The following is a 26,332-nucleotide window of genomic DNA, read 5'->3' on the forward strand; positions in this document are numbered from 1 at the left end:
GCGCCGCCGCCTGCGGGAGCCGAGCTCGGTGAGCAGGAGGGATGGGAGCCGGCGGCTGAGCCGCTGCGAGCCGCGGCCGCCCGGGCCACGCCGGGGCCTCGCCATGTAACCCCTGGGCCTCCTCCACCGGCTGCGGTGGAGGGCGAGAGCCGCTCATGGGCAACGCGCACCGCAAGAGGAGCCCGGCGGGCGCCAGGACCGGCTCCTCATGGCTCTTCGGCCGCACCGGGAAGCCGGGCACAGGTAGGAGCCATGGGGGGGCTGCGTGGGGACGGGTCCCGGCTCCGTGGCTCCTGCGGGAGCGTTCATTGCCCTATGGGCTCCGCACCGCGGTGTGGGGCTGGGCTGGAGGCTGCGCTCTCAGCCAGCACAGGGGCAGCCCCTCCGGCTGCACGCAGGGGCACCGGCCGTGCGCTCGCCTGCGCTACCAGGACCCGCTGAGGTTTAGCTCCCAGTTTGGGTTTCCAAGCCGTGTCCCAGAGCAGGGACTCGGGGCTGCGGCGTCACCTTCCTCCCGTGCCTCGGTTCCCCTCCCCGTGCCTGGGGAGCGGCGGGTTTGGGAATGTTTGTGGAGAGCACTGGGATGCTCCCACCCTGTATCCATCCTGCACAAGTGACCCCTCACTCGGGGCCTGTCTGTCTGTCCATGCACCGGTTACTCTGCTGCTTTATGCTCCGGCTCAATGGATGCAGTTGGAAAGCTCAGGAGGAGACGTGGGGCAGGGAAAATCTTGTCTGTGGGGAATAGGGGTGGGGGAAAGGGTCCTGCACCGGTCTGGAGCCACGTATGGAATCACCAGCCCTGCAGGGTGCTGGTCCTGGTGATCTCCCTCCATGGTTCCTCCTCTGGAGCAGAGCGATGCAGGCAGGGAAGGTCTCTTGCAGAAACCTCATCCCCATCCCACAGTTGCTGATGTCCCTGCCGATGTTGTTAAACTGTCCCCATACCCCAACCAAAGAAGGGACTTGATGGGCACAAGAGCAGGGTCTGGGGCCGGCGGGAATGGGATGAGACCGAGAGGGGATGAGGGGATGGTTTCCCTGCCAGCCCTGTGTGACCCCTGTCCCCACCATCCCTCCCGTTTCCCTCAGCCCAGGTGAGCTCAGCTGAGCCTTCCTCAGGGAACACAGGGCTGGAGCCAACCCCTCAGGTTTGGGGGGCCGGGATGGGGAGAACCCAGCAGTGCTCAGGCTCAGCACCCTGGGGAAGCTGAGGCACCAGTCCCCAGTGCCCTGGAGCTGTGCAAGGACAGCATCTCCTCTGCTGCAGGCTCCTCTCTGTCCCCCTCACCCCCACCACAGTCATCCTGTGGCTGTGGTCTCCGTGCAGGAAGGGGTTGGTGCCACCATGTTATAGCTGGGTTCCTGCTCTGCCCTGGCTCTGCCCTGACCTGCAGCGATGCAGGCAATGGGGTGAGCGCCTCCCTGGGCGAGGTGGTTTGTGAGCATCCCCAGTGCAGCTCTTCCCTTGTGCTGTCCCTATCCAGACCTCCCCGTTCCCCACCAGGCTTGGGTGTCCCTTTGCCAGTCCCTAAACTGGGGCTGTGGGGCTGCCAGTGTGCTGCCACTGCTGCCCTTCTCCAGGGGTTGATGCCCGGGGGAAGGATGCCCTGTGCCATATGGGACCGTGCCATAAAACTGTGGGGCAGACCCTGCAAGGCAAAGGCCATGGGGTGGAAGGTGCTGAGAAAACATGGGTCGAGTTGTGTTTGTTCTCTGCAGCAGCTCCATGGCAACCGTGCAGTGGCCACAGAGCCAAAGAATTTGCATTGTGTCGCTTCAGCATTTCGGAGGGCGCAGTGGGATCACCGGCTGGGGGCAGGGTGCCCAGCACCCAACCACAGGACCCTGCTGTTGCTCTCCTCTCGCCCCTGCCCTGCCCACAGACCATGGGTGCTTCTGGACTTTGGGTCAGAAGCTAATTGCATATGGTGGGCAACTGGGTCAGCATCCCCCAGTTCTCACCTCTCCATCCCAAAGGCGGCTTTGGGAGCACTGGTTTGGTCCCATTGTGCCCAGTGCTGGCAGGTCAGGCCTGGGCAGGCACCAGCAGCTGCCTTTGTGCTTCCACTATGTGCAGGGTGGTGTTGGGCATCTTTTGATGCTGAAGCATCACAGCAGCAGTCCCAGGCCCAGGGCTGTCCAGGCAAGAGCATGGCTGAGGGCTGCCGGGATGGCTCTGCCTGCTGCAGGCAGCTGCCTGCAACCTGCGCCCTGCCTGCGTGTCCCCACTGTGCTCCATCAGTGCCAAACCCGCATCCCTGTGCCGGAGCGGAGCCCTGCTTGCTCCGGGTGCATCCCCTGCCTCTCCTCCCTGGGATCATCCACAGCAGGAGCTGCTGGGGAAGGTCCTTGAGCACCAGGGAGAGCAAAGCCTCCTTATCACCTCCTTATCGGGATGGCCCCGCCGGGCCCGGCTGAGTCAGGGTGAAAGAACGTGGCACCAACCAGGCTGCACCCATCCGATGCACGGGTGCCGGGCCGGCTGCAGGCACACACGGTTCGGGTCAAGCCCATGGCCATGAGGCTCCAGCAGCAGCTCCAGGGTGGGCTGAGCGGCTCTGGGTGTCTTCCAGCATCCCGGCTGCTCTCTGTGCCAGAGCCATGCTGGGCCGGCTCCGTAAACAGCCCCGGAGCAGATAAGGGCAGGGGCCCGCCCGGCATGGGATGAGCCGGGATTTACACGGGCGGTTCTCCAGCGCGCCGGCAGCCAAACCCTTCCCGGTGCCCCTGCCCGGTCCTGGAGCACGGGAGGGGGTGAGGATGCTGGAGAGGGGCTCTGCATTAGGGACTGTGGGATAGGACAAGGGGTGATGGGTTCAGACTGAAACAGGGGAATTCAGGTTGGATCTAAGGCAGAAGCTGTTCCCTGTGAGGGTGCTGAGGCGCTGGCACAGGGTGCCCAGAGAAGCTGTGGCTGCCCCATCCCTGGCAGTGCTCAAGGCCAGGTTGGACACAGGGGCTTGGAGCAGCTGCTCCAGTGGAAGGGGTCCCTGCCCGTGGCAGGGGTTGGAGCTGGAGGAGCTTTAAGGTCCCTTCCAACCCAAACCATGATCCATGGATGTCCCAGGCAGGAAGCTGCCTCCAGCACTCAGCTCTGACATGCCACTTCGTGCCCACTTGGCAGGCTCCCCGTCACCAAGAGGCAGGGATGGGACCTGCCGTTGTGTCGCTGGTTATCCCCCTCCAATTTGGTGGCAACTCCAGCCCCATCTGACAGCTCCTGTCCCATCTCCTCCCCTCATCCCACATCACTGTGTCCATCTCAATCCCTGTGGAATACAGGCAGCTCCTCGCTGCTCCCTGCCAGCCCTGCTGAGCCAGGTACCTGCAGGCAGCAGTAGGGTTGGGAGCTGCTCGCAGGACGGTGGATCCCTGCATGGAAAAACCTGCAAGGTCTTGTCCCTAATCCGTCTCCTGGGTTTGCTGCTGTGGAGCCAGGTACCTGCAGCGACAGGCAGGCTTACAGAGCACCGGGTACCGGCAAACACGCCAGGCATGACGGCACGTGCCATGGGGATGCACAGGGAACCGCCTGCATGGGAGCTGGAGGAGAGGACAGAGGGAAGGTGAAGCTGTGATAAAGCTGTGGACTTTGGCAGGAGGAGGTGCTGGGGTCTGACCCCATCCCTGTGCTGCCATCCTGGCCCTGTGCTGCTTCCGAGGCTCTTCCCTCTCCCACCCTGTGCTCCCCACCTGGGCCCATCCCGCCTGGATCCGGCTCCTGGCCGGGGAAGGCTGTTATTTACCTTCAAACCTGTTTGGTGGCTTCTCGGGGAGGGGACGAGCGTGGGGTGGGGATGTGGTTGGACTCGGATGGAGGCTCCGCTGGGCTGGAACAGGGGCTGGCATGAGGCACAATCTGGTGTCATGGTGGTCCTGCCTGGGGCTGGGACCCCACATGGCTGCTGCCAGACCCTCACCCTGGCTCCGTGCTACCCTATGGAGCAGGAGATTGTGTGTCACCACATGCACTGTCTGTGGGGCATGTGCAGGGCAGCAGCGAGGTCAGGGCCGAGTTGCACAAGTGTTATGATGCTGCCAGGACAGCAGCTGTGGCTGGGTGATGGTTCTGCTATGAGCCTTCATCCCTCGCCATGGCCCTGCTCACAGGGGTGATGCTTTCTGCACCGGGACTTAGAGGAAGAAAACTGACCCAAGTCTGTTTTCCTGTCTGAAATGAGTCTGATTTCAGCCTCTGCGTGGGATCGGGCTGGAGCATCGAGCCAGCAGCATGCACGGGTTGGGTTTATTTGCTTTGTGGAGCTGTTTTCCTGCCTGAAGCAGCAGCCCCCATGCGAGGCCAAAGGCAAGGAGCAGCCCCCGGGCTCGCAGTGGGGGCTGTGTGATCACGGCCATGATAAACATGAATGTGCTCTTATCCTGCCTGCAGAGAGCATGGTCCTGTGGTGTGTCCAGGGCACGGATCCTATGCAGAGGGAACAGGGGTGGCCAGGGTGGTTGTCACAGCCCCATAGCAGCTCAAGGCTGGGGCACAGAGCAGGGCAGGGTAGCCCAAGCGGGTGCCAGGTCCCAGCTGGGATCATGGAGCTGCCTGAGCACAGCTGATGAGGCCAGGGAAAGATGGGCACGCTTGGGCTCGTAAAGAGCTGTCATCGATCCTGATATTCCAGGGAGATATCCCAGCAGGGCTGCCTGCACCATCCCACCAGCAGGGGAACTGGCTGCAAGGGGAGAGCCTGGTTTGCAGGGGAAGAGGGGCTGGTGCTGGAGCACAAGGGCTGGAGGTTGGCACAGGGGGGGCTGGATGCTGGCACAGAGCACAGGAGCTGTGGCAGGGCCCCCATGCTCATTGCTGTCTCTTGGGGCTGGAGTTCATGGTGCACCCCATTAGTGTTACCTATGGCATCTGCAGCAACCGCCGCTTTGCTCCCCTTCAGGATGGGAGCAGAGCAGTCCCCAAGCCCTGGTGCACACCTGGGAGCAGTGTGGTGGAAGGAGCCCCAGAGTGTTGGGAGAGCATCATCCCTATGGGTCAGGGGTGTTCCTGCTGCCTCCTCACCCCCGGCTGCGGGAGGGGGAGCAAGGTCTGCATCCCACCGAGCAGGACCCAGCAGGCAGGATCCCTCCCCTGGGGACCTCACAGCCCCTTTCCCCCCCCCCTGCTCCCACTCCTCCCCATTCCTCCCCGGTGAGTCAGTGGTGGAAGGGGCAGGCCGGGAGCTGCTGCCTGTTCCTGCCTCCTGCCGCAGGACCCACTGCTGTGCGGGGAGCAGACAAGTCGAGGCAGTGCCGTGCAGGCAGAGCTGGATGCTTGCAGCTGGGTCTGGCCTAACCTGCTGCTTGCAGGAGGCACAGGCCTGGCAGGGACAGGAGCCAGGATTGTGTCCTCCGGCCCTGCCCAAGTGAAGAGCAGGATCGGGGCTAAGCCAGGGCCAGGAGGGAGCTGGACCAGCACCGTACCCCACTTGCAGGCTGTATGGCCCCAGGTGTGCTCCTTTGGGGTCTCAGCTCTGGTCCTCCCCTTGGGCAGCCCTTCCCATTCCCACCCTAGTGTGGTGGGTTCCCTGGTGTTCCCTGCCCTTTGCTATCAGTTTGCCTCGCTGATGGGATGCTTTGCTCCCTCTGGACCATTGCTGGCACCGACAGCAGCAGATACCAGCTCTGAGTCAGGGAGAGCATCCTGGAGAGGGTGCCCGGCTCTGAGGGACCTCCAGCTCCTTCTCCAGGAGGATCCTGCTGCCATGTGGGTATGAGACACGTGTGTCAGATCAGTGGTGCTGAGCCTGGAGGGGATGGGGCAATCCAGGGCACAGCACAAGGAATGCACAAGGGACAGGGCACCCGCTCCAGCTGGGTGTGCTGCTACCGGCACCGGTGTCTTCCTCAGCCCACCAGGATCCTCAGGCTGTGCCGCAGGATCAGGCCTCTCTCCCTCCTGCCTTTCCCTCTTTCCCCATCCCCTTTGCATCAGGTTTCTCTGTTGACACATGAGGCAAGGAGGATGCAGTAGTGGAGCTTGAGGAGTGGAGGGGAAGCAGAGGCTGCTCTTCACATACCACCATGCTCCAGCCCTCACCATGGTGCTCCTCCATGGCCAGGCTCTGCTCCAGCCCTCACCATGATGCTCCTCCATGGCCAGGCTCTGCTCCAGCCCTCACCATGATGCTCCTCCATGGCCAGGCTCTGCTCCAGCCCTTACCATGATGCTCCTCCATGGCCAGGCTCTGCTCCAGCCCCGGTTGGGTGGTGGCCGTGGTGCCCTGCCCGGATTATCCTTTGGGGATTGCAGAACGATGCTGAGCTCCTCCTGCCCCAAGCCACAGAGGTGTCTGTGTCAGCAAGGGATGCTCCTGAGGCCCTCTGGGTCCTTGCAGGTGATGAGGCCCATACAGGGAGGAAGAACAGGGGCTGTCTGTTGGCATTGGGAATGTCCTTATGGCAGCGTCCATCAGCAGACCTGGGTCCTGGACCCCTTCACCCATGGGAGGCTCTGTAGGGAGATCCCAGGCTCAGCTCCATCCGTGCAGAGGTGGATCCCGGAGGGCTGGAGATGGGACTGGTGCATGGTTTGGCTGTGTCTGCCTGAGGCCCTCACAGGGCTCATGATGAGCAGCCCAGAGAGGAGAGGGCAGCACGTGGCTGCCTGCTTTGTGCATCCTCAGCCCTTTCATTATATCCCTTTGCACTTGTGCTGTGCAAAGGGCTGAGAAGCCACTGCCTGTGGCTGCCGGCACCTTCTGGGTGAGCCCTTCCTGCCCCAGTGCTGGGTTATCCATAGGAGGGCACTGCTTGTGTTTGCTGTTAGGGGCATGAAGGAGATACAGAAATCCTTGCTAAGGCTGGATCTGCCCAGCCAGGGACACAGAGGTGCCCTTGGCAAGGTTAAACTGTCCTTGGGCTGCACATTCCATGCCTGAGGTCTGATGGGACCCTCGTGCTGTGCTTTGGGTGATGATGCTCTGAGTGCAGCCCAACCTCTGTCTTGCTGTGGTAAACCCTGGGCACAGCCCATGGGGAGCTGATGGGCAGGAGAAGGTTGGCATGGCTGGCACCAGGACCTCACTGCTGCTGGGTCAGTACTGGGAGATCTTCACCTTATGGGGCAAGATGCCTGTAGCTGGGAGGGATGGAGCTCCCTGAGGGACCTGGGGCTGATGGACAGGGCAGATCCCCTCCTGCTGGGCACTGGGGCTGCAGGGATCCTGCCCGCAGCCCCCCCAGGAGCACACAGCCCCTCCTGTGCCCTCAGTGCCATGGGCCATGCCAGCGCCCGGCCACTGGCACTTCTGCCCCTGCCTTCACGTGCCCTGTGCCCACTGGTTAGACTGGTCCAAGAGACCTTGCTCTCCCACCGCGCTGCTGGCTCCTGTGACCGTGACAGAGCCGTGCTGGGTGCCCTGCCCTAAGGACCAATGCTCCATCATAGCTCATGTACCCCCACCATGGGCTGAGCCGTGCCGGGATCGGGGCTGTCCCTGGCAGGGCTGAGGGGCTGCGGTGGGTGCCAGGTCCCGGGGTGCATTGGGGATGAATGAGGAGCAGGAATGCCAGGGGAATACCGGCACCATCGGCTCTGCTGTGCCATATCCCAAGGGCTGGTGCTCACCGGGGAAGCTTCCCAGCTCCTCCCGGTTGTGGGAGCGAGCAACTGGTTTGCAGGGATGCTGTGCCCGGTGGGGAGCAAGTGAGGGGGGTCCTGGGGGTCAAACAGGGGGGAGATGGGGAAACCCCGTCCCTGAGGCTGTGGATGCGGTGGCTGTGGCTGTGCCGGGCAGGGAGGAGGCGGGGGCCGGGGGGTGACGGGAGGCCAGAGGAGGAGCCCCGCTCTGCTCCCGGAGCAGGGTGTGCGCAGCCGGTGCTGTCCCCTCCCCGCACCGGAGCCCGTTCGGCCGCTGAGCATCCTCCTGCCGTGCGGATGAGGCCGGGCAGCGGCAGCCTGGAGCACGGCACGGCCAGAGCCGCCCCGGCACAATAGGCAGAGCCCCGGAGCTCCTCCCCGGTACCACCATGGTGGTTTTCATGGGCAGGAACCTCTCCTCGCTTCTGGCTTTCTTCAAGAAGAAGGGTGAGTGCGGGAGGGAGAAGCGCTTTGTCCTTACACAACCCCGGTCCCCAGGACCCCCCGGTCCTGGCACCGCAGCGGGCAGGGACTGGGGCTGCCACCCCAGGGGGATGAGCAGGGAAGGTCACCCCAACCCCAGCATCATCCACTGGGAAGTTAATGGAGTAAATCACTGCGCTCCACTCGCCGGAAGGCGGCTCCGAGTGTGCGGGAGGGGAAAAGATGTTGGGCGAGGGGCTGCTGAGATTGGGAGAGAAAAGGGCTGAGGGGAAGAGGAACGTGATGGGGGGGGATGTGTGTGGGTATTTGTGTCCCCTAAGGACCCAGCACCAGCACAGGGGTCCCCTGTGCCACCACCTGCGCTCCCAGCCTGGCCATGCTCCTTGTCCACTCGCCATGCCGGGATGCTGGGGAAGCAGAGGCCAGCATGGCGCGGCATGGAGAGAGCCGGCTCCATTGTTAGGGCCTGCTCCTTTGTGTGCCAGAGCGCAGCCACCTCAGTGCCTGGCCGGGAGGGGACAGGGGATGGGTGTGTGGTGCTGGGGATGCTGAGCAGCAGGTGCCTGTGTCCCTGGGTGCGGCCGCAGCTCCAGTGCTTCCCTGTGCTCATCCTGCCCCTTCCTCAGCCCCAAACTGGGGGTTTCCAGGCAGGAGGTTTGAGGCTTCGCAGCAGGCAGGGGCAGGCAGGGCTGGGCAATGCCAGGAGCAGCCCCCAGCCAGCACCTGGAGCCTGTTGTGGGCCCCCCCCGGGTGCTGGTTTGCAGGAAGGGGGCTATGAGATGAGGCATGGGTCGCCCTGTGCCAGCCCTGGTGTGGCACATGGGAGCCCCAGCACCCGGGGGGCTCAGCAGGATTTGGGTCCTCTGGGGTCTCAGTTTCCCCTGCCTGGGCACAGGGTGAGCTTCTGCTCTTGTTTTGCAAAGCCTGGGGATGATGTAACCCTCCAGAGGGAAGGCACCGGATTCCCATCCTTGTTTCATCCTCCTGCGCTGCCCCTTCTCTGCTCAGCTGCCCACAGCACCCCCTGAACTCCCTGCCACAGAGGTGCTGGGGAGGAGGAGGATGCTGTGCTCCAGCCAGTGGGGAGAAATCCCTGTGGATACAGCCTGGCTCCGGCTCATTGACCGGCCGGGCAGAGCAGAGCAGGATGAGGTCCCCATGGGCTTGCTGTCATCACCCAGCACAGGGGCCACATCCTGTGCATCCTTGGGGTGTGCTGCCTGTGCCCCCCCAGCCACCCCGAGCCCTCTGTGTGTGCAGGCGCTGCCAAGGCCGAGGCGGAGAAGCGGCTCAGTGTGCAGTACACGGCGGGCGAGGGATGTCCCGACAACGTCTTCTTCCCCTCCACGCGGCCCCCACACCTCGAGGAGCTGCACAACGAGGCCCAGCAGGGGTTGAAGTCCCTGCAGCACCAGGGTAGGTGCCATAGAATCAATCCCAGCCTGGTTTGGGTTGGAAGGGACCTTAAATGTCCTCCAGTTCCAACCCCTTCCACTGGAGCAGCTGCTCCAAGCCCCTGTGTCCAACCTGGCCTTGAGCACTGCCAGGGATGGGGCAGCCACAGCTTCTCTGGACACCCTGTGCCAGCGCCTCAGCACCCTCACAGGGAACAATCCCTTCCTTAAAGCCAACCTCATGGATAGCACCAGGGGTGGCACAGGGACACGGTGGAGGACACAGCACCAGCTCCTGGCTGGCTGGGCTGCATGGGCGGTGCCATGGGGCTGACCAGAGTCCAGTGCTGGGGCTGGGGCAGTGCGGACGGGGCCGGGAGCTCTGTCCCTGCCTGGTGGCTCCCGAGGCTCTCCCGCAGGGATTCAGCCCCTGCCTTCCCTCCGCAGAGAAGCAGAAGCAGACCAAAAGTGCCTGGGACCACGGGGACACCAACAGCCTCCAGGTGAGCCCTGAGGAGCTGGCTCTGCCCCACAGGTGCCATGGGGCTGAGGGGACACGGGGTGGCTCCTCTGTCCCCCATGGCTGTGTCTGGGGGCAGGTGGGGAACCAGCCCCATCTGCAGGACCATGGCTGGGGGGGGGTTGTAGGCATGAAGGGGCCGTGTCCCTTCCTGCTATCCCAAACCACTGTCACCATCCCTGTCCTCAACCTTCACATGTCCTGCCCTGCCCTCTGGGGCTGTGCCCCAGGACCCCCACCCTGCCCACATCCCTCTGTCCCCCCTGGCACCCCACCGGTGCTGCCGGCAGCCCTGATGGAAACCGTTATCCATGTCCATCCCCATGGCCAGGCCCCTCCCTGGCTGCTGGCGAGGGGAAGCTCCCCCTCTCTTGGCTGTGCTTTGCTGCTTCCCAGGGCTCTGACCCCGCTGCCAGCACCTCCCTGCCCGTGTTTGCCCAAACCTGCTGGCCCTCGGCCCCATTAACCCCTTGGAAGCTGGGAATGGGGAGCTCCGGGGTGGGCAGAGGGGCCGGGTGGTGTCACACTGATGTGTCCATCCCAACCTCCGCCCATGTTCCAGAAGGATGGGGGACATGGAAGGCTCTGCCCATGGCAGGGCTGTGCTCAAGGGGTGCTGCTGCCTGCCTGTCCCTGCCCCCCACATCGCAGCCCCCCAGCTCTGGGGCACAGCAGATGCCATGGGGCTGTTGTCAGCTTGGTGTGGTTCCCAGCCCTCCATGGGGCTGTGGGGCCGTGTGGGGTCCCTGGGGCCGGTCCCGGCCCCGCTCCTGGTGGGAGGACTCTGGATGCCGGCGCGGCTGACTCAGCCCTTGGCCCTCGGAGAAGCTTTTGTCTGGGCTGCAGTTAGAGGCAGGGAAGGGGCCGGGCAGGGGTCGGGGCAGCTCCATCCCCATTGCCTCAGTGCACTCCCTGCCCACAGTCCTGCGCATCCTCGGAGGATGACAGCGCATCCATCCGGAGCCGCGCGGCCTCCAGTGCCATGGACAGCACCTCCGAGGATGCCCTTTCCATCCGCTCCGAGATGATCCAGCGGAAAGGTACCGGGGGGGGGCACAAGCCAAGAGGGTGCGATGGGGTCCGGGGTGCATGGCAGGAAAACCGGGCTCTGCTTTGCCATGGCTGAGAGGCAGAGCAGGGATCTGGGGGCCCTTGGGGAGAAGTGAATCACTGGGGCTGAGTCAGAGCGTTAGGGCTGGGTGAGGGGGACAGACGGACACACAGACACTGCCTCCTCCCTGCTGGGCCTCCTCTGGGCGGCTGCTGGTGCCTCTCCAGGCTGCTCCGAGCGCTTGAGCCCTGCTCGTCCTGGAGCATCTCTGGCAATGGAGGGGTGCTGGGACACTGGGAATGCCCCCGAGCCAGCTGGACCCGTTCATGCCTCTCACAGGTTCCACCTTCCGCCCGCATGATTCCTTTCCCAAATCCTCGGAGAGGGCTGGCAAGAAGAGGAAGGAGAGGAGGACGACGGTGCTGGGCATCCCCCAGCATGTCCAGAAGGAGCTGGGTAAGCATCAAGGGGAAGGGGGGGGGTTTTAGGGTCTGCTCTCATTGCCCAGGCTCTGTTTGCCTTGGGATCACACTGGGTTCATCTCCCTGCTCCCAGGTCTCAGGAACAGCCGGGAAGCCAAGGGGTGCATTGAGGCTGATGGGCACGGGGGCAACCGAGCAGCACAGCCCCTGCTGAACGGGGGGCAGGTCTCCGGTGACGCCGTCCGCATCCCCACCATTGACGGGAAGCTGGAGCCTGTTCCTGGGGGAGCCCGTGTCTGCCTGGGAGCCTTGGAGGAGGCAGACGCGGCTCTGCAGAAGCACATCAACCGGGTTTACTACGACGACACATTGCTGGGGAGGAAGACAGCGGCCAAACTGTCACCGATGGTGAGGCCGAAGTCTCTGGCCGTGCCGGGCATGACCACCAACGCCAGCCCCCCGGAGCTGCTGAGCCCTGTCATGTCCATCTCACCCCAAGGCACCTACATGTCCAAGATCATCCCCAACGCCATCCTGCCACCCATGGTGGACGTGGTGGCCCTGACACGCAGCAGCGTGCGCACCCTGAGCCGCTGCAGCCTCGTGGCCTCCAGCCCGGCCTCCGTGCGCTCCCTCGCCCGCTTCTCAGAGCGCAGCACCCGCAGCCGGGAGCACTCCTCCTCCAGCGACACATGGAGCCACTCACAGTCCACTGAGACCATCGTGTCCAACAGCTCCACCATCTCCTCGCAGGGGGGGTCCGAGCCCCGGCAGCCCCAGGCAGGGCCATGCGGTGAGGGGGATGCTGCCGCTCGCTCCGACACCGACCAAGTCAGCATCTACAGCTCCGCCAGCTCCTGCTCCAAGCCCAACGCCGGCCCCGTGCCCGCAGCCCCCAGGCTGTTGGTGCTGGCAGGGAGCAGTGGCCGTGCATCCCCTGCCTACAGCACAAGCAGCCAAGCGGAGGGCTCGGACACGGGCAGCCTGGCCAGCGAGCGCTCCTCCACCCGCAGCGTGTCCCTCAGGAAGATGAAGAAGCCCCCAGCCCCACCTCGCAGGACCTATTCACTGCACCAGGCGGGTGATGGGGAGCCCAAGGGGCTGGGGCTGCCCCCCAAGCCCGACCGGCGCTCCCAGCGGGAGGGCAGTGTGCCCTGGTCCCCGCCCCCCGAGCCCTTCAGCCCTGCAGCCGAGGATGAGGTCTTCTCCCCATCGTCCCTGAGCGAGACCAGCAGCCTCCGCTCCGAGAGCCTGGCTGGTGCCAGCTCCCCCGAGGCACCGCGGGGCAGCCCCGGGGTGACGGTGGTGCTGAGGGAGCCGCAGGCTCAGCCCAAGTGGAGCTGCCCCGATGGCTCTGACCGCACCATGTCCCCCTCCAGTGGCTATTCCAGCCAGAGCGGGACCCCCACGCTGCCCACCAAGGGGCTGGGACCCCCGTCTGTGTCCCCGGGCAGGGCTCAGCCGCAGAAACCAGACCGGCTCTGCTCCCTGCAGTCACCTGCGCTCTCCGTGTCCTCATCCCTCACCTCCATCTCCTCCTCAGCCTCGGACCCCGCTCCCCCCGAGCCGCTGCCGTGCCGCTCGGAGCGGTTCATCATCCCTCCTCACCCCAAGGTGCCCGCTCCCTTCTCCCCCCCACCCACCAAGCCCCAGCACCCCACGGCCGGAGCTGCCTCCCGGTTGCCTTCACCGGACCCACCGGTGCCCAGCGCTGCCCGCCCGGAGCCTTCAGCCAAGCCCAGCACCAAGTCTCCGCCGCCATCACCGCCTCCTGCCTACCACCCACCTCCACCGCCGGCAAAGAGGGCAGAGGAGCCCCCCCCGGCCCCCAGCGAGGCCCCCACTGACACTGCCTGGCCCCCGCCGCCGCCGCCGGCTCCCGAGGAGCACGACCTGTCCATGGCAGACTTCCCCCCTCCGGATGAAGCCTATTTCTGCAGCCTCCCCGATGCGGCGACCGCGGCCGGGCAGAAACCGGCACCGAGCCCGGAGGCTGCTTCCTCCTCCTCCTCCTCCTCCTCCTCCTCCTCCTCCTCCACCGCATCCTCACGCAGCCAGCAGCAAACCCCGACGGCCGCAGCATCGCCGCCGCCTGCCCCTGCTCTGCCCCCTCCTGAGGCCGCGGTGCCACCACCACCGCCTCTCCCCGTGCCCTCAGCTCCGGCTCCGCTGCCCCTTCAGAAGGTGGCCAACGGCCTGCGGGCAGACCCCAAGAAGGAGCCGGTGCCGCGGAGCAAGAGCAGCCCCGTGGCCAAGGAGGACGCCAGCCTGCCCATCGTGACACCCTCGCTGCTGCAGATGGTGCGGCTGCGGTCCGTGAGCGTGGAGCCAGGCACCGGCACCGAGGAGCGGCCGGCACCGCAGAAGCCTGTCCGCAGGGCTCTGTCCACACGGCAGCCCCCTCCTGCCACAGAGGCGGTGCCTTCGAGCCAGCTCCATCACGCCGTGCACCTCAAGGCTGCTGCCTTGGCCGCCGGGGAGGCTGTGGGGAAGCCGGTGCCGCAGGGACCCGAGGGCCCCCCCGGTGATGGGCAGCTCTCCCCCAGGCACAAGTCGCCAGCATCCACCGCCAGCTTCATCTTCGCCAAGAGCTCCAAGAAGCTGGTGCTGGAGACGGCCCCGTCCCCCGCGGCACAGGCTGACCTCAAGAGGAATCTGGTGGCCGAGCTGATGAGCTTCTCGGGGCAGCGCTCGGCTGCAGCTCAGCAGGGCCCCGGCAAGGCTCAACCCCACCGAAAACCCGGCAAGATCCCTCCTCCGGTAGCCAAGAAACCTTCGCTGGGTCCAGGGCCGGCTCCTTCCCCGCTGAGCCCAAAGGCGCTGGGTGCAGAGGCACCGGGATCCCCTGTGCCGGATGGGAAAGCTACGGGGGTGCCGGAGGAGAGCAGGACTAAGAGCGAGCCCATGGGGATGGAGGGCAGGAGCAGCACGGAGCCACCGGCTCAGAACCTCCCCACACAAGGTACGTGGGCCCAGCTCAGCCCCACCATGGGCTGATGCTGCTCTTGTGCTCAGGATGCTGAGCCTGGGCTGCACTGGGAAGCACTGGGCCAGGCTTGGGGCAGGGAGCTCAGGGTGGCTGATGGGCTCTTCCCTCCTGCCTTGCAGATGGACGGGGAGACACAGCCTGAAGGACGGAGCTGCAGGACTGGTGCCCCCGTGGACAGGAATCCAAATCTCTCAGGGACCTGGGCAGGTCAACGGATGAGTGTGGAACTGTCACCTAACTTAATACAGGAAGCAAACAGCCTTAGCCTCCACGGCCTTGATATTTATGCAAAAATGGTGTTGGTTTCACTTTCCTAAGTACTACAGCTTTACTTTGCTTTCGTTTTTTACTGGACTCGAGGCCCGTGCCTGGAGCCAGCACCTCCCTCCCGGAGCAGAGACAGGAGCACAGGGGCTGAAGATGCTGGAGCCGCTCTGCTCCCGGCCAGCGAGGAACTGAAGCACTTTGGACGAGGGGATGGGAAGGCTTCGGCCGCAGCAGTGCCTGAGGGACACGGGCAGGAGCAGCAGGAGGGGATGGAGGCGCTGGTTGGGAAGGGACCAGGGCCCTGATGGAAAGGCAAGAGGAGCTCTTGGCCAGCACTGATCACTGGTGCAGGGGGAGCCCCTTCGGGCCCCAGGGTAGAGCCTTGCTTTCTGTTTCTGTAGCTTGGGTCATGTTCTGATTTCTTTGATTGTAAAAAACACCAAACCCAACCAAACCAAACGCAACCAAGCCGCTGCCGAGTGGCTGCTCTGTACCCGGCTGGTAAACCTGATGAGCGAAGCTTCCTGCCTCCTGTGCTTCCTGGCTTATGGCCACGGCCTCACCACACAGCACTGCCCTTCCCATTGGCACTGAGCTCTGGGGCAGGCACAGTCCTGGCCCTGCTGCCTGCACAGAGGGCTTGGGCAGCACCAGAACCCAGGAGCAGAGCTGCCTGCAGCTCAGCCCCCTTCCCCTGCACAGAGCCCAGCGCAGTCAGCTTGACATTTATTGGGGTTTACAACAGACAGATGGTTGCCCAGTCAGTGCTTAAGGCCTGTGTCCCCCCCCAGGGCTCCTGGCCATGGAGCAGCACCAGCCACGGCCACAGCCCCAAGCATGGAGGAGGGGACGGTGCCTGCCTGGTGCTGGGCAGCTGCCCCCAGCTCTGATAGCAGCAACACAGGTTTGAGCAAGCAGCTTTCCCTTTCTGCCCTCGCTGCAGCACCCACACGCTGAGCCAGTGGGGACCAGCAGCAGAGCACCCAGTCCATACTGGGAGTGAGCCAGTGGTCCCAGAGTAGAGCCACAGCACAGGTCACACAGGTCCTTTAGGTGCCACCGCCAGCCCCAGCTGAGCAGGCCCAGGGCCAGGGGGATGCTGGAGGCAGCTCTCCATGGGAGCAGGCTGCAAACTGAGTCCCAGAGCCCCCAGGTCCTGCAGGGCTGAGCCCCCAGCTCAGAGCACCGGGGAGGAGATGGCAGAGGCAAGGAGAGGCTGAGGTGCTGGTGGGACCCAGGCAGGAGGCACTGGCACTTGTTAGCTGATGCTCCCACCCTTGAGGCTCTTACAGGAGACTCTCCCCAGCTTGGTCAGGAAGTTTCTCTGCTTCCACTGGGCCACACAGTCCTCAGAGACACGGAAGTCGGCCTGGGGGGCAGAGCAGGGGGCAAAGTCACGCTTGGGCTGCCAGCAGCAGACACAGCCACTAAGTGCCAGCATTTGGGGTCACGCAGAGACAGTGACATCTCACCTGCAGCTTCTCAAACACCTTCTTCTTTGGCTTGAGCTCCTCATCGGGCTGCCCACCCTCATAACCCTCCACGTAGACGCGCTCCCCAGCACAGCACCCGGCCGGCGGGTCCAGGGGCTCCACCAGCCGTGGCTCCCCCAGGCTGCAGAGGGGTGTGAGGGAAGCAAGAGTCACCCTGAGGCAGCATCCCCCTACCCCTCAGCCCCACGGGGGGGCCTGGACTGCACCCCTGGAGGGGTACGTGCCCCCTGTCCCCTTCTCTCACCTGGAGGCACACAGCACCATGCCCTGCGACTCCACACCCCTCATCTTCTGGGGTTTGAGGTTGCAAAGCAGCACCACGAGCCTGTCCTGCAGCTGCTCCTTGGGGACAAACTGCACCAGGCCACTGACCACAGTGCGGGGCTCAGGCTCCCCCACGTCGATCTTCTCCACGTACAGGCTGTCAGCATCCGGGTGCTGCCATGCAGGAGTAAGGTGAGGAGCAGGGAAGGGGACAGACCCCTACAACCCCTGTGTGCCCCCATGTGAGGTCACTCCCCTCTCCCCGTTGCACCCACACCTTTTCCACACTGATCACTTTGCCAACGCGGATGTCCAGCCGGGATGGGACCACGTTCTCTGGCTCCGAGTTCTTGGTGCCCTTCTCGGCAGGCTCTGCAATGCAAAGGGAACATTCACACCATGTGGCATAAACCCAGGGAGCTGGCCAAGCCCTGGGGAGCATCCAGAGACCCTGAATTCCCTGGCTCCATCCCAACCCATCCTGCTTGGCCAGGACCCCTTTCCCCGAGGTCCCAGCACCTCCTTACTGGCTTTGGAGGGGTCAGGATACGCTGCATTCGTCAGCTTCTTCAGCTCTGGGCTGTTGAATTTCTCTCTTATAGGGTCAAGCAGCTTGTTCAGGGCCACTTCCACCGAGTTCTTGAGGTCCCCAGGATGCACAACCTGTATCATGACAAAGAGACAGGTTCCTGCAAGGTTTCCTCCAGGGCAGAGGAGTGACAGAACCTGAGTCACTGAGGCCAAAGAGGTGGGAACTGGACAGCAAGCAGGGCAGGGAGATGAACCCCAACCCTTGGCCTCATTCCCCCTTGGACACCAAAGCCCCTTATCTGGACAGTTTTGTTTCCAGCTTCACCTGGGAACAGCTGAAAACAGCCCAACTGCTGCTCTGTTCCCAGATGTGGCTGCCGTGGTCCTGTCCAGCACCAGGACAGTTGGCACCACATCCTTCACCCATCCTCTCACCTTTGGGCTCTCCTGGGTGGGAGCACCCTGGCCACCCTGCAGCCCCTGGGCTCTGCTCCACACCTCTCCCACTGCTGCTCTGAGCCCTACAGAGAGCCCCCAGGAGCCCCAGGGACAGTGCTCAGTCCCCACTGGCACTCACCTGCTCAGCAAAGTCCTTCTCCAGGGCCTCATAGGCTGTGTAGGTTTTGTTTCCTCCCCATTTCTCCTCTCGCAGAACCACAAACTCTGCCACACACACATGTTAAGGCTCTGATTAACTCAGCAAAGACTCCCTGCTCAGCCACATAACTCACCCACCCCAGGGCTGGGAGCAGCACCCAGGGGACACACATTCCCATTCCCTCCTCCTACCCACAGGAAAAGCTCGACCCAGTGCCAAGCCCCTCACCTGACTTGAGGGGAAAGAGGACGTGCTTGATGAAGGAGAGGACCCCGTTGTTCTCCACGTTCCCTGGCTCACAGAAAGCTTTCTTCAGCTTCTTCTTCACATCCTCCTTGCGGTCCAGAAGATCAATCTTTGAGTCCTGCAGGAAGAGATTTCCACAGCCCTTTACCCTGTTTCTCCCCCCAAAGAGCCAGCTCGTGCTGGAGTTGCTGCAGCTTCATAGACCTCAAGAACCCTTGGGGTGCAGCCTCTCCTCTCCCAGCCATTAACCTGTCCCCCTGCAGAACCCTTGACCTCAGCCACTGCTCAGGGACCAACCTCTTCTGAGGAGCTCATTTTGCTGCCTGTCAGCCCAGGAACCATGGGGTTCATCAAGTGGATGCGCTTGGCATAGCCCAGGGAAGGAAGGTACTGGAAAAAGCAAAGTGACAAGTCATGGGTAATGCTCCTCTGAAGAGCAGCTTTAACTCACAACCCCTGTGTGCTCCTGGCCCGGATAATTGGGGACCCACAATAACAGGACCCCAAAAGCTATCACGAGCTCATAGGGTGCAAAGAGCCACAGCCAGGAGCGTGTGGCAGCAATCCAGAGCCCTGCTGACCAGCAGAGCAGCAGCTATGAGGAACACAACCAACATCACAAGCTCAATTCTCCCAATGAATCAGTAAGTGTTTGAGCTGTGCCCCAGCCACCAGCACAGCAGAGAGCTCAGAAACACCCTCATTTACTGACCTTCTCTGCAAAGGTGAATATCTTCCTCTGATCAACTCCTCCAAACTGGGCATCGACCTTGAGGTATTCCTCATCCAGGGCCTGCAGAGACACACACAGAGCACTGAGGCTGGGCCCAAGATCCCACACTCCAGCTGTGCTCAACCTCTGGAATCCTGCCTCTCCCCCAGGATCTGCCCAGCCTCTGCCAGGGCATTCCCACCCTGGGAAGGACAGGAGCTCTGCTGGCTGCCTCCTGTCCTGCAGCTCTGTGCTTGGCTTATGCTTTGTGCTGCTGCCAGGTGGAATATTGGGATGGAATATAAGGCCCTTGGCCTTCAGCCTCATGTGTCCCTGCACCTGCCTCACCACAACCTACCTGCAGGCTAGGGTAGAGCAAACCACTCAGCAATGGGTGCTCCACCTCCTTCACCACCTCTGCTCCTGCCTTCTTGGCGTCGTGCTGCGTCACCATGGACGAGAGGCGATACACGTCCAGCGTGTATTCCCTGTGGGAAGGGTAGCACCATGAGCACCAGGGAGGGGAACACCTTTTAGTGCTGCTTCTGGCTCCATCGAGGAGCCAAGGGCTGGAGACCCCTCCATTGTGTTCCTAAAGGAGCAGGCCTCAGAGCTCTCCCTCCTCCCAGCCTCACCTGCTGAGCTGGTAGTCAGTGCCACGGACGAACTTGAGCTTCTCCAGGGGCACCCCGATGCTCTCCAGCACGGCTTTAATCACGGTCTCATAGTAACGAGTCCGCAGCTCCAGCAGCTCCCAGGGAGCCTTCATGTTGTCCAGGTAGGCATGGAGGTCAGCGAACAGGATGGTCACCTACAACAGAGGGGATCGGCTCCCATCCAGCCGCTCGGTGCCAACCCCCCCCCCGGTTCCGTACCTCACATCCGGCCTTCAGGAAGTCCGCGATCTTGGACATGGGCACGAAGTAGGCAACGTGCGGCTTGCCCGTGGTGGCTGTGCCCCAATAGATCCTCAGCTCCCGCTCCTTCAGGATGCCCATGAGCTTCTCCTGCCCCAGCACCTCCTGTGCGGGAGGAGCGAGACCCGGCTCAGCCCCCGGGGAACCGGATGGGAACCGGCTGGGAACCGAGCCCGAACCGGGCCCGAACCGAGCCCGAACCGAGCCCGAGCCGAGCCCGAACCCAGCCCGAGCCGAGCCCGAACCGAGCCCGAGCCGGGCCCGAGCCGAGTCCGAACCGAGCCTGAGCCGAGCCCCAACCGAGCCCGAGCCGAGCCCGAACCGAGCCCGAACCGAGCCCGAACCGAGCCCGAGCCGAGCCCGAACCGGGCCCGAACCCGGCCCGAACCGAGCCCAAGCCGAGCCCGAACCGAGCCCGAACTGAGCCCGAGCCGAGCCCGAGCCCAGCCCGAGCCGAGCCCGAGCCGAGCCCGAACCGAGCCCGAACCGAGCCCGAACCGAGCCCGAACCGAGCCCAGGCCGCACCCCCCCCACACCGCACACCTGCAGGTTCCGGGTGATGAGCTCGTACTTGTCCTGCGGGCCGGGCACGGGCTCCATGGCGGCGGCTGCAGGGAACGAGTCGGTGTTACCGGATCTCCCCCCCAGGCCCCGCGGCCTCCCCGGTACCCCCGGCCCGGCCCCACCAACCTCGGCCCGGTTGCATCAGCCCCGCTCGGCGCTCGCTCTGTCGCGCCTGGACGTCACTTCCTCCTCCGGAGCGCCGAGCTGCCGATGGGGAGGGGGCGTGGCCGCGCTCCGCCAATCAGCGCCTCGCAAGGGGCGCGGGACGTTAAGATGGCGGAGGGTGAGCGCGGCGGGGCCCGGTCCGGTGCCGGCCCCGGTCCCTCCCCGGTCCCTCCCCGGTCCCTCTCCGGTCCCTCCCCGGTCCCTGTGCCCCCTGCACCCCCTGCCCGTGTGGTTCATCCCGGCAGCAGCCCCAGCCGCGGTTCCGGGGCGTACCCAGCGCCCGCCCGGTAGGGGCGGGCCCAGCTCCTCCCTCAGGCGCCGGTTGGTGCCGCGGGCCGAGGGGCGGTCCCGTAACGGGTGTGAGCGGAGCCGAGGCCGGTGGAGGCGGTGACGCTCCGGTAGCGTTGTCCGTGGGTGTTGGTACCCGCAGAGATACCTGAAGGGGATGCGGGAACCTGGAGAGGGGCTGGGGACAAGGGATGTAGGGACAGGCCAAGGGAATGGCTTGAACCTGCCCAAGGGGAGCCTGAGCTGAGCTCTGAGGCAGAAGCTGTTCCCTGTGAGGGTGCTGAGGCGCTGGCACAGGGTGCCCAGAGAAGCTGTGGCTGCCCCATCCCTGGCAGTGCTCAAGGCCAGGTTGGACACAGGGGCTTGGAGCAGCTGCTCCAGTGGAAGGGGTCCCTGGGTTAGAGCTGGAGGAGCTTTGAGGTCCTTCCAACCCAACGCAGTCCAATGCTCTGTGATAAAACACATAACTCTCCAAGGAGCCGCTCTGGGAGAAGGGCAGGCCCAGAGCAGTGGGGATGCGCTGGCTCCAGCACGGTCTGAGTGCAAGCAGCAGTGCTGGAGAGGGTGGGCTGAGAGGGGCAGCTTTGTCTTCCATCAGTTTCAGAGCTGTTAAAGCTGTTACTGAGCATTTCAAACCCCTCCAACAGCCCCTGCATTGCACTCATTGGAAGGGCAGGGGGTTGTGTTTGGGCTCATGCATCACTGTCAGCAGAGTTCTGCATCAGCTGGTGTCGGACTGAAAGTACAGCCCCAGCGTAGGCTGCGTTTGGGTGACTTGGGAAGGTCACAGCAGTGGAGGAACCAGTTCCCTGTCTGCAAGCACAGTGTGTAAACATCCCCAGATGTACTTTCTGTTCCAGCTAAAAGGCTTAAAGCATTTTGGTTCTTTTTTAGATCCTGCTGCACTCTGGGACCCGGTCCAGGTTTCATTTACTTCTATTTGCCTTTTGAAGCGCTTGGAGCTAAATTGCAGAGCTCCAGACAAGCCCTGTGAGGGCTGCTCATGGCTCTGTGTGTTCCTGCGTGGGTTTTGTATGTGTGTAGTTGATTCCCGAGGTATTTTCTTCCTTCACTGTGGTGGAAGCGTTATCCTGACAGTGCTAATTTCTATTGGTTGGGCAGAAAGAGGAGGAAGCAGCAGAACTCCCTGGGGTTTATTCCCCCCTTGATTTGGAAGCAGTGGAAAGACAAGAGGGATTTTCCTTTAAATCCCTTGGTCAAAGAGGACAGGAAATAGCTTTTCTTAGCCCAGGTTCTCCTGCTGGGTGAGAGTCACAAGCAGGGTGTCCAAGTCAAAGCTTGATGTTAGTGTGAGTCCTCTCCGGGAGGAAAACAGGTTTTGTTTGTGACGGCTTCTAAACTATGGAATTTTACGGGAAGCTTCTTTATCTTCTCATCTCTCCCTACAGAACATGCTGTGTGTGAGTGTGGTGACCAAGAGCTGCTGAATGTCCTCTGAGCTCCCTGGCAGTTACTTTGCTTGCTCACTTTTTCCTGACCCCCCCAAAAAAGACTTTATTTGGTATCACTGAGGGGGGTTGAGGCCTTGGGAGCTCTGAAGCTGTGTTTAACACCTCCAGGGTGCTCTGCACTTCAAATGTGAGGTTGTAAAGAAAGTAAGCTGGGAATGCTGGTATTGGAGTGACTGATTTACAGCAGCTCTGGAGGAGATGGCAGGGGCTGTGTTAGTGATTAGGGCTGTGTTAGTCCTGCTTGAGAAAGCCAAACAACCTTGTGTGTGAGAACACCTAGGGAATAAGGGGCTGGCTGTTAATGTGTGGTGTTAAGACCGAAAATGGTCTGGAGTAGAGGTGCTGGAGATTGTGAGTTAACATTGTGAGTTAACATTGTGAGTTAACGTTGTGAGTTAGCATTGTGAGTTAACATTGTGAGTTAGCATTGTGAGTTAACATTGTGAGTTAACATTGTGCCTCAGCTGCTTTGGAAAACACTTGAGGTTCTTTTCTTTAAGATACTGGTTTTCCTGGCAGGTTGGAGCTGACTCCTGCTGCTTTCCGAAGGCTGATCAAAGGGCACCAGCGTCAGATGAACGTGAGAATGAGCTTCTAGAGCTGTAAGCAGAAGGCACAGGGTCACTGAGACACAGGAACCAGCAGCAACATGGACAACCATTCCCCTCACTCCTCTGGGTTTGCCTCTGTCATGGATTTAAGCTCACTGTTGATAGTACAGTTCCCGGGGCCAAAAGGCTGTTGGATTCCTCAGCACAGGTTCAGGCCCTGCAGTCAGCAAAGAAAGCCTGTGTGTTGAGTCGTGACTGTAGCACTCCAGACCCAGCAAGGGAACTGCTCTGTTCCCCAGGCCCTGCCTGCTTTCAAGGGTCCCCTTGTTTCCTGGATGTTGCTGACCACAACAACCTTGTTGCCAGTTCTTCTGCCTCAAAATATGATGATGTGGTTATTTCTTTAGACACCAGCAGATGTTTTGATGGTAGTGAGCCAGATGATGCCTTGTTGGAACTGTCAGACGGTGAAGAAGGGAATTCTCCTTTCAATTTCACTGAGGAAGAGATCCAAGAAATCTTGGCAGATGATTGTGTGGAATCTGAGCAGCACCTCACTAGAGAGACAGCTCTGAGCCAAAATGTGGATGGAGAGAGTGAAAACAATGAGAGCAGCAGGAGCAATGGGGCAGCAACCATCAGGGAAGGTGTGAACACAGAGAACCCAAATGAACCTCTGTCAGAGAGTCTTCTTCAGTCAGTTCTGAAGGTTATCCCAGCCTTCTGAGTGAAAGTGCTGGTTTGGATGGGAACCTCCTGCAGTCAACCCAAGTAACTGACATGTTCTTTGACCTTGACATCCAGGAGCTTCTGAATCTTAGCCCAGTCGATGCTGGTGATGTGGATGAGCTGCTGGAGGACAATTGTTTGGAGGAGGCTGAAAAGAAGCTTTAGGAACAGTCAGCAATGATAAAGCTGCTCATAGCTGTGATCTTGAAGCTTCCTTGGAGGAGCTGATGTCCAATGGCTGGCAAAGCTTGAGGAAGACGCTGTTACCAGCAGCCCTGTACCTGACAGCTGTGGTGATGGTGGGGGAAGATGTGTGCCCTCTGCCGACCACAGTCCAGCTGAGGATGGTTCAGTGCCTCTGGTGCTGATGTGTTCCACACCATTTTCTGTGTCTGAGAGCCAAGAACTTCCCAAAGCATCCAAGAGCTGTTTTGTCAAGGAATTGAGCTTTCCAGAGGGTGATGAGGGAGATTCCGCAGAAGCTGAACAGCCATCAAACAGCATGGAAAGTAAACACACATCTTCATTCTTGTATCTAAAACGTTTTCAGTCCCATTCACTTTGATATTTTGCAGTGGTGTCCATGTGCACACAAATGTGCCTTTTTACACAGAACGGAAGGGTTTTCCAAGTGGGATTTTATAACTGTATAATTGAGACTTACATGGAATGATTTTTAACTGGGTGTTAATCCCTGTTTTCTTACCTTTCTAGTCAGGTGATAGAGCTGGAGGCCAGATTGAGCAGGAAGAGGCAACCAGTGGGAAGGAGCCTGGCAAAGTTATTCCTGTGCCACAGGAGGAGGAAGAAAGGTAATTTCTTAAGAGCCTGAAAAATGTCCCTGTGGTTTCGTAAACCAGTTTGGTTGGTCGTGTGCTGCTGGGTTTGTGTTTCCCTTATTCCTTCAGATGGACTGAAATGGGGGAGAGGGGAATACTTTCACCTGTAAGATGCTATGAGAGGGGAAGAAGATAGTGCTGGTCCAAGTGAGAAAGAAGGCTGGTACCTGAGTCCTGGTTAGTGGTGTGCAGGATGGAAGGGGAGCAGTTTGTGCTGGCTCCTCAGCTGCTCTCCTGCAGTGGTTTCCTGCAGGTGGCAGCAGTAGAGCAGCTCCGGGCACTGCACAGGGGTGGTTTCTTCTGCTCTCGGATGCTTCTGGGCCTGGACTTGTCACTTTAGCTCTTCCCCGTGGTTGCTGCCCTCAGACGTTCTGTGTTGCTGTTCCCAGTGTGGCCTAAAGTAACGTGAAGAATCTGCTGCTTCCGGGGACTCACTGCAGCTTCCTGCTTTGTTGGTCAGGCAGCAATGTGCTGGGTCACTCAGCTGCCACTCCTGCCTTGCTCCCAGTGTTTATCTTTGCAGCTTTACTCAAATAAATACTTTGCAGGCATAGAACAGAGCTATCAGAATTCATGTCTGCAATAGCTCTGTAGGGTGCTTTTTACCCTCTGTCTTCTGTAATATAATTTGATAAATTGTCTATAACCCCCCCCAACTTTTGTTTTTTAAAGCCTGAAACAATGGACATGCACTTTGGAAGCAGAGCTTGAACCTTTATATCCAGAGTGTGCACATCCATATGAAGAAAGCTGCAGCTCCTGCAACAGGTAACCCCCAGATGGCATGGGTAAGGCTGTGCTGGTGGTGGAGGGTGGACACCCTGGCTTGCTGAGCTTGGAGGCTTTGACATTTTTGAATGTACTTGGTTTTCAAAGGGAAATAAAAGACTGCTGCACTTCCAGCTCCTGTTCAGCCATCAGTCTTGTTCTAAGACTGATTCAGATGAGATTCATAGTTTGGGAGAGCTGGGAAACATCACCCAAGGGGCTTGCTGCAGTAAATCAGGGATACTCCCAAAACAGGCCTGTGTTACTTGGAAGAGCAGAGCTGAGCTCTGGCTGGTTGTGTTGGAGGTAACTTGTTCTTGTCAGTTCACAACTGTGAACCCAGACTCAGGGAATCTTTAGCAGAGATTTGGATTTACTGGTGAAACCTTCAACATTGCTTCTCCCAACAGTCTCATCCAAGAGCCATCCACTGCAGAGGGTGAAAGGAAGGTGTTTGTAAAGAGCAGGTAAGAGCTGATGGGTAGAACTGGGATGTTCTGGTAGCTTCCAGAGCTGGCCTCCCACTGTGGCTATCTGAGTGTTCATGGGTGCAATAATTGTCATTTCTTGAGGTAGAAGAGCTGACAGTTTTGTGACTGGGTGCACGGAGCCTGCACTTATCTGGGCAGCACGAGCAGCTGTGTAGCCACAGGGCTGCTTTCCAGAGTATGAATACAGCATAAGTAATGAAGAGAGGACTGTGCAGGGAGAGCTCAAATGGCCTGTTTTCCCTTTCTTTCAAATTAAAAATGCAAGACTTCTGTTGTGAGTCACAGAAAATCAAGCTCCAAATGCAGGAGGCTGCAGAGTGGAGCAGGGATCTGCTTTGCTGGGGAAGAAAGTTGCACACAATTTGATTTTCTTATTAGTGCAAGCCTCTCATTCCAAATAGCTGTAGGCTTGGAATTCAGCCCAACAGACAGCACAGGCTTTCCCAGTTGCCACTGGAACACCTCCTCAGTGGGCTGAGTGTAACCCTGTGTGGCACTTCTTGGCACCTGGATCTGCAGCAGTGTCTTGCGTGGGAGATGCAGAGAGGCAAAATGATCCCAAGGAAGTTCTAAAGGAAAATGAGCAAAGGAATTCCCTTTGGGAAGCAGTAATGAATACATAGCTCTGAATCTTTAGCTCTGTTTTGTGTTGCAAATCTCCTGGTGTTTGTCTTGTGGTAGTGCTTGACTTGCTATCCCTTCTTCCGTGTAATCTCTTCCTGTATCCTGTCTCTTGCTCCTTGCTTATATGTTGTCTGGGTGAATTACAGGCTGGCTACAACAAAGGTTTTGTCTTTCCACTTACCTGCATGGCACCTTGGTTTCTCTATAAATACAGCTTCCTTATATGTGCTGGGTGATTGTGTGCTAAAAGCTGCAGGCACATGGGCAGTGTTTGAACACAACTAGTGGGAAGAAATCCTTTTGTATTGAGAGTAAACTTCTCACATCCAGTGAGTTGGGAGATAACCTGTGGTTCTGGCTGGGCTTCCTCTCTAGTTTAGATGAGACTTAATCTAATAGATTTATTTGCAG

General features: G+C 60.8%; 2 protein-coding genes and 1 long non-coding RNA gene across 5 annotated transcripts; 2 read left to right on the forward strand and 1 right to left on the reverse strand.

Moving 5' to 3' along the window:
* Positions 1-14,765, forward strand: LOC117436983 (uncharacterized protein KIAA1522-like). 2 transcript variants are annotated; one of them, XM_034069266.1, is made up of 7 exons: positions 1-243; positions 9,287-9,442; positions 9,868-9,923; positions 10,863-10,980; positions 11,331-11,447; positions 11,547-14,375; positions 14,522-14,765. In XM_034069266.1, exons 1-7 carry the CDS (start codon positions 156-158, stop codon positions 14,542-14,544), a joined length of 3,387 nt encoding a protein of 1,128 aa, XP_033925157.1. In that variant the 5' UTR covers positions 1-155; the 3' UTR covers positions 14,545-14,765. The 2 variants fall into 2 exon arrangements, with proteins under 2 accessions (XP_033925157.1, XP_033925158.1); XM_034069267.1 differs by lacking the exon at positions 1-243 and adding an exon at positions 7,851-8,029.
* A 615-nt stretch (positions 14,766-15,380) lies between these two features.
* Positions 15,381-20,268, reverse strand: LOC117436958 (tyrosine--tRNA ligase, cytoplasmic). Of its 2 annotated transcripts, none has more exons than XM_034069136.1 (14): positions 20,121-20,268; positions 19,974-20,038; positions 19,389-19,535; positions 19,149-19,324; positions 18,872-19,001; positions 18,514-18,594; positions 18,099-18,191; positions 17,784-17,919; positions 17,535-17,620; positions 16,954-17,089; positions 16,704-16,798; positions 16,407-16,600; positions 16,142-16,283; positions 15,381-16,038 (listed from the first exon to the last, which is right to left on the reverse strand). In XM_034069136.1, exons 1-14 carry the CDS (start codon positions 20,134-20,136, stop codon positions 15,928-15,930), a joined length of 1,608 nt encoding a protein of 535 aa, XP_033925027.1. In that variant the 5' UTR covers positions 20,137-20,268; the 3' UTR covers positions 15,381-15,927. The 2 variants fall into 2 exon arrangements, with proteins under 2 accessions (XP_033925027.1, XP_033925028.1); XM_034069137.1 differs by having other exon boundaries at positions 20,117-20,148.
* A 3,644-nt stretch (positions 20,269-23,912) lies between these two features.
* On the forward strand, positions 23,913-25,273 carry LOC117436965 (uncharacterized). Its single transcript, XR_004550242.1, has 3 exons — positions 23,913-24,011; positions 24,711-24,806; positions 25,217-25,273. It is a non-coding gene; the product is annotated as an uncharacterized lncRNA (long non-coding RNA).
* Positions 25,274-26,332: the final 1,059 nt, after the last annotated feature.

The sequence above is a fragment of the Melopsittacus undulatus genome, chromosome 14 (assembly GCF_012275295.1).
Source record: "Melopsittacus undulatus isolate bMelUnd1 chromosome 14, bMelUnd1.mat.Z, whole genome shotgun sequence".
NCBI classification, from domain to species: Eukaryota; Metazoa; Chordata; class Aves; order Psittaciformes; family Psittaculidae; genus Melopsittacus; species Melopsittacus undulatus.

What these genes read in the sequence shown, in the direction of transcription:
- LOC117436983 (XM_034069266.1), top strand. Translation starts at nt 156, where the DNA reads ATGGGCAACGCGCACCGCAAGAGGAGCCCGGCGGGCGCCAGGACCGGC. An exon ending in GGGACACCAACAGCCTCCAG is followed by an intron (nt 9,924 to 10,862) that starts GTGAGCCCTGAG and finishes CCCTGCCCACAG; the next exon opens with TCCTGCGCATCCTCGGAGGA. An exon ending in TCAGAACCTCCCCACACAAG is followed by an intron (nt 14,376 to 14,521) that starts GTACGTGGGCCC and finishes CCTGCCTTGCAG; the next exon opens with ATGGACGGGGAGACACAGCC.
- LOC117436958 (XM_034069136.1), bottom strand. An exon ending in TCATCACCCGGAACCTGCAG is followed by an intron (nt 19,536 to 19,973) that starts GTGTGCGGTGTG and finishes CCTCCCGCACAG; the next exon opens with GAGGTGCTGGGGCAGGAGAA. An exon ending in CCTCTTTCCCCTCAAGTCAG is followed by an intron (nt 17,621 to 17,783) that starts GTGAGGGGCTTG and finishes TGTGTGTGGCAG; the next exon opens with AGTTTGTGGTTCTGCGAGAG.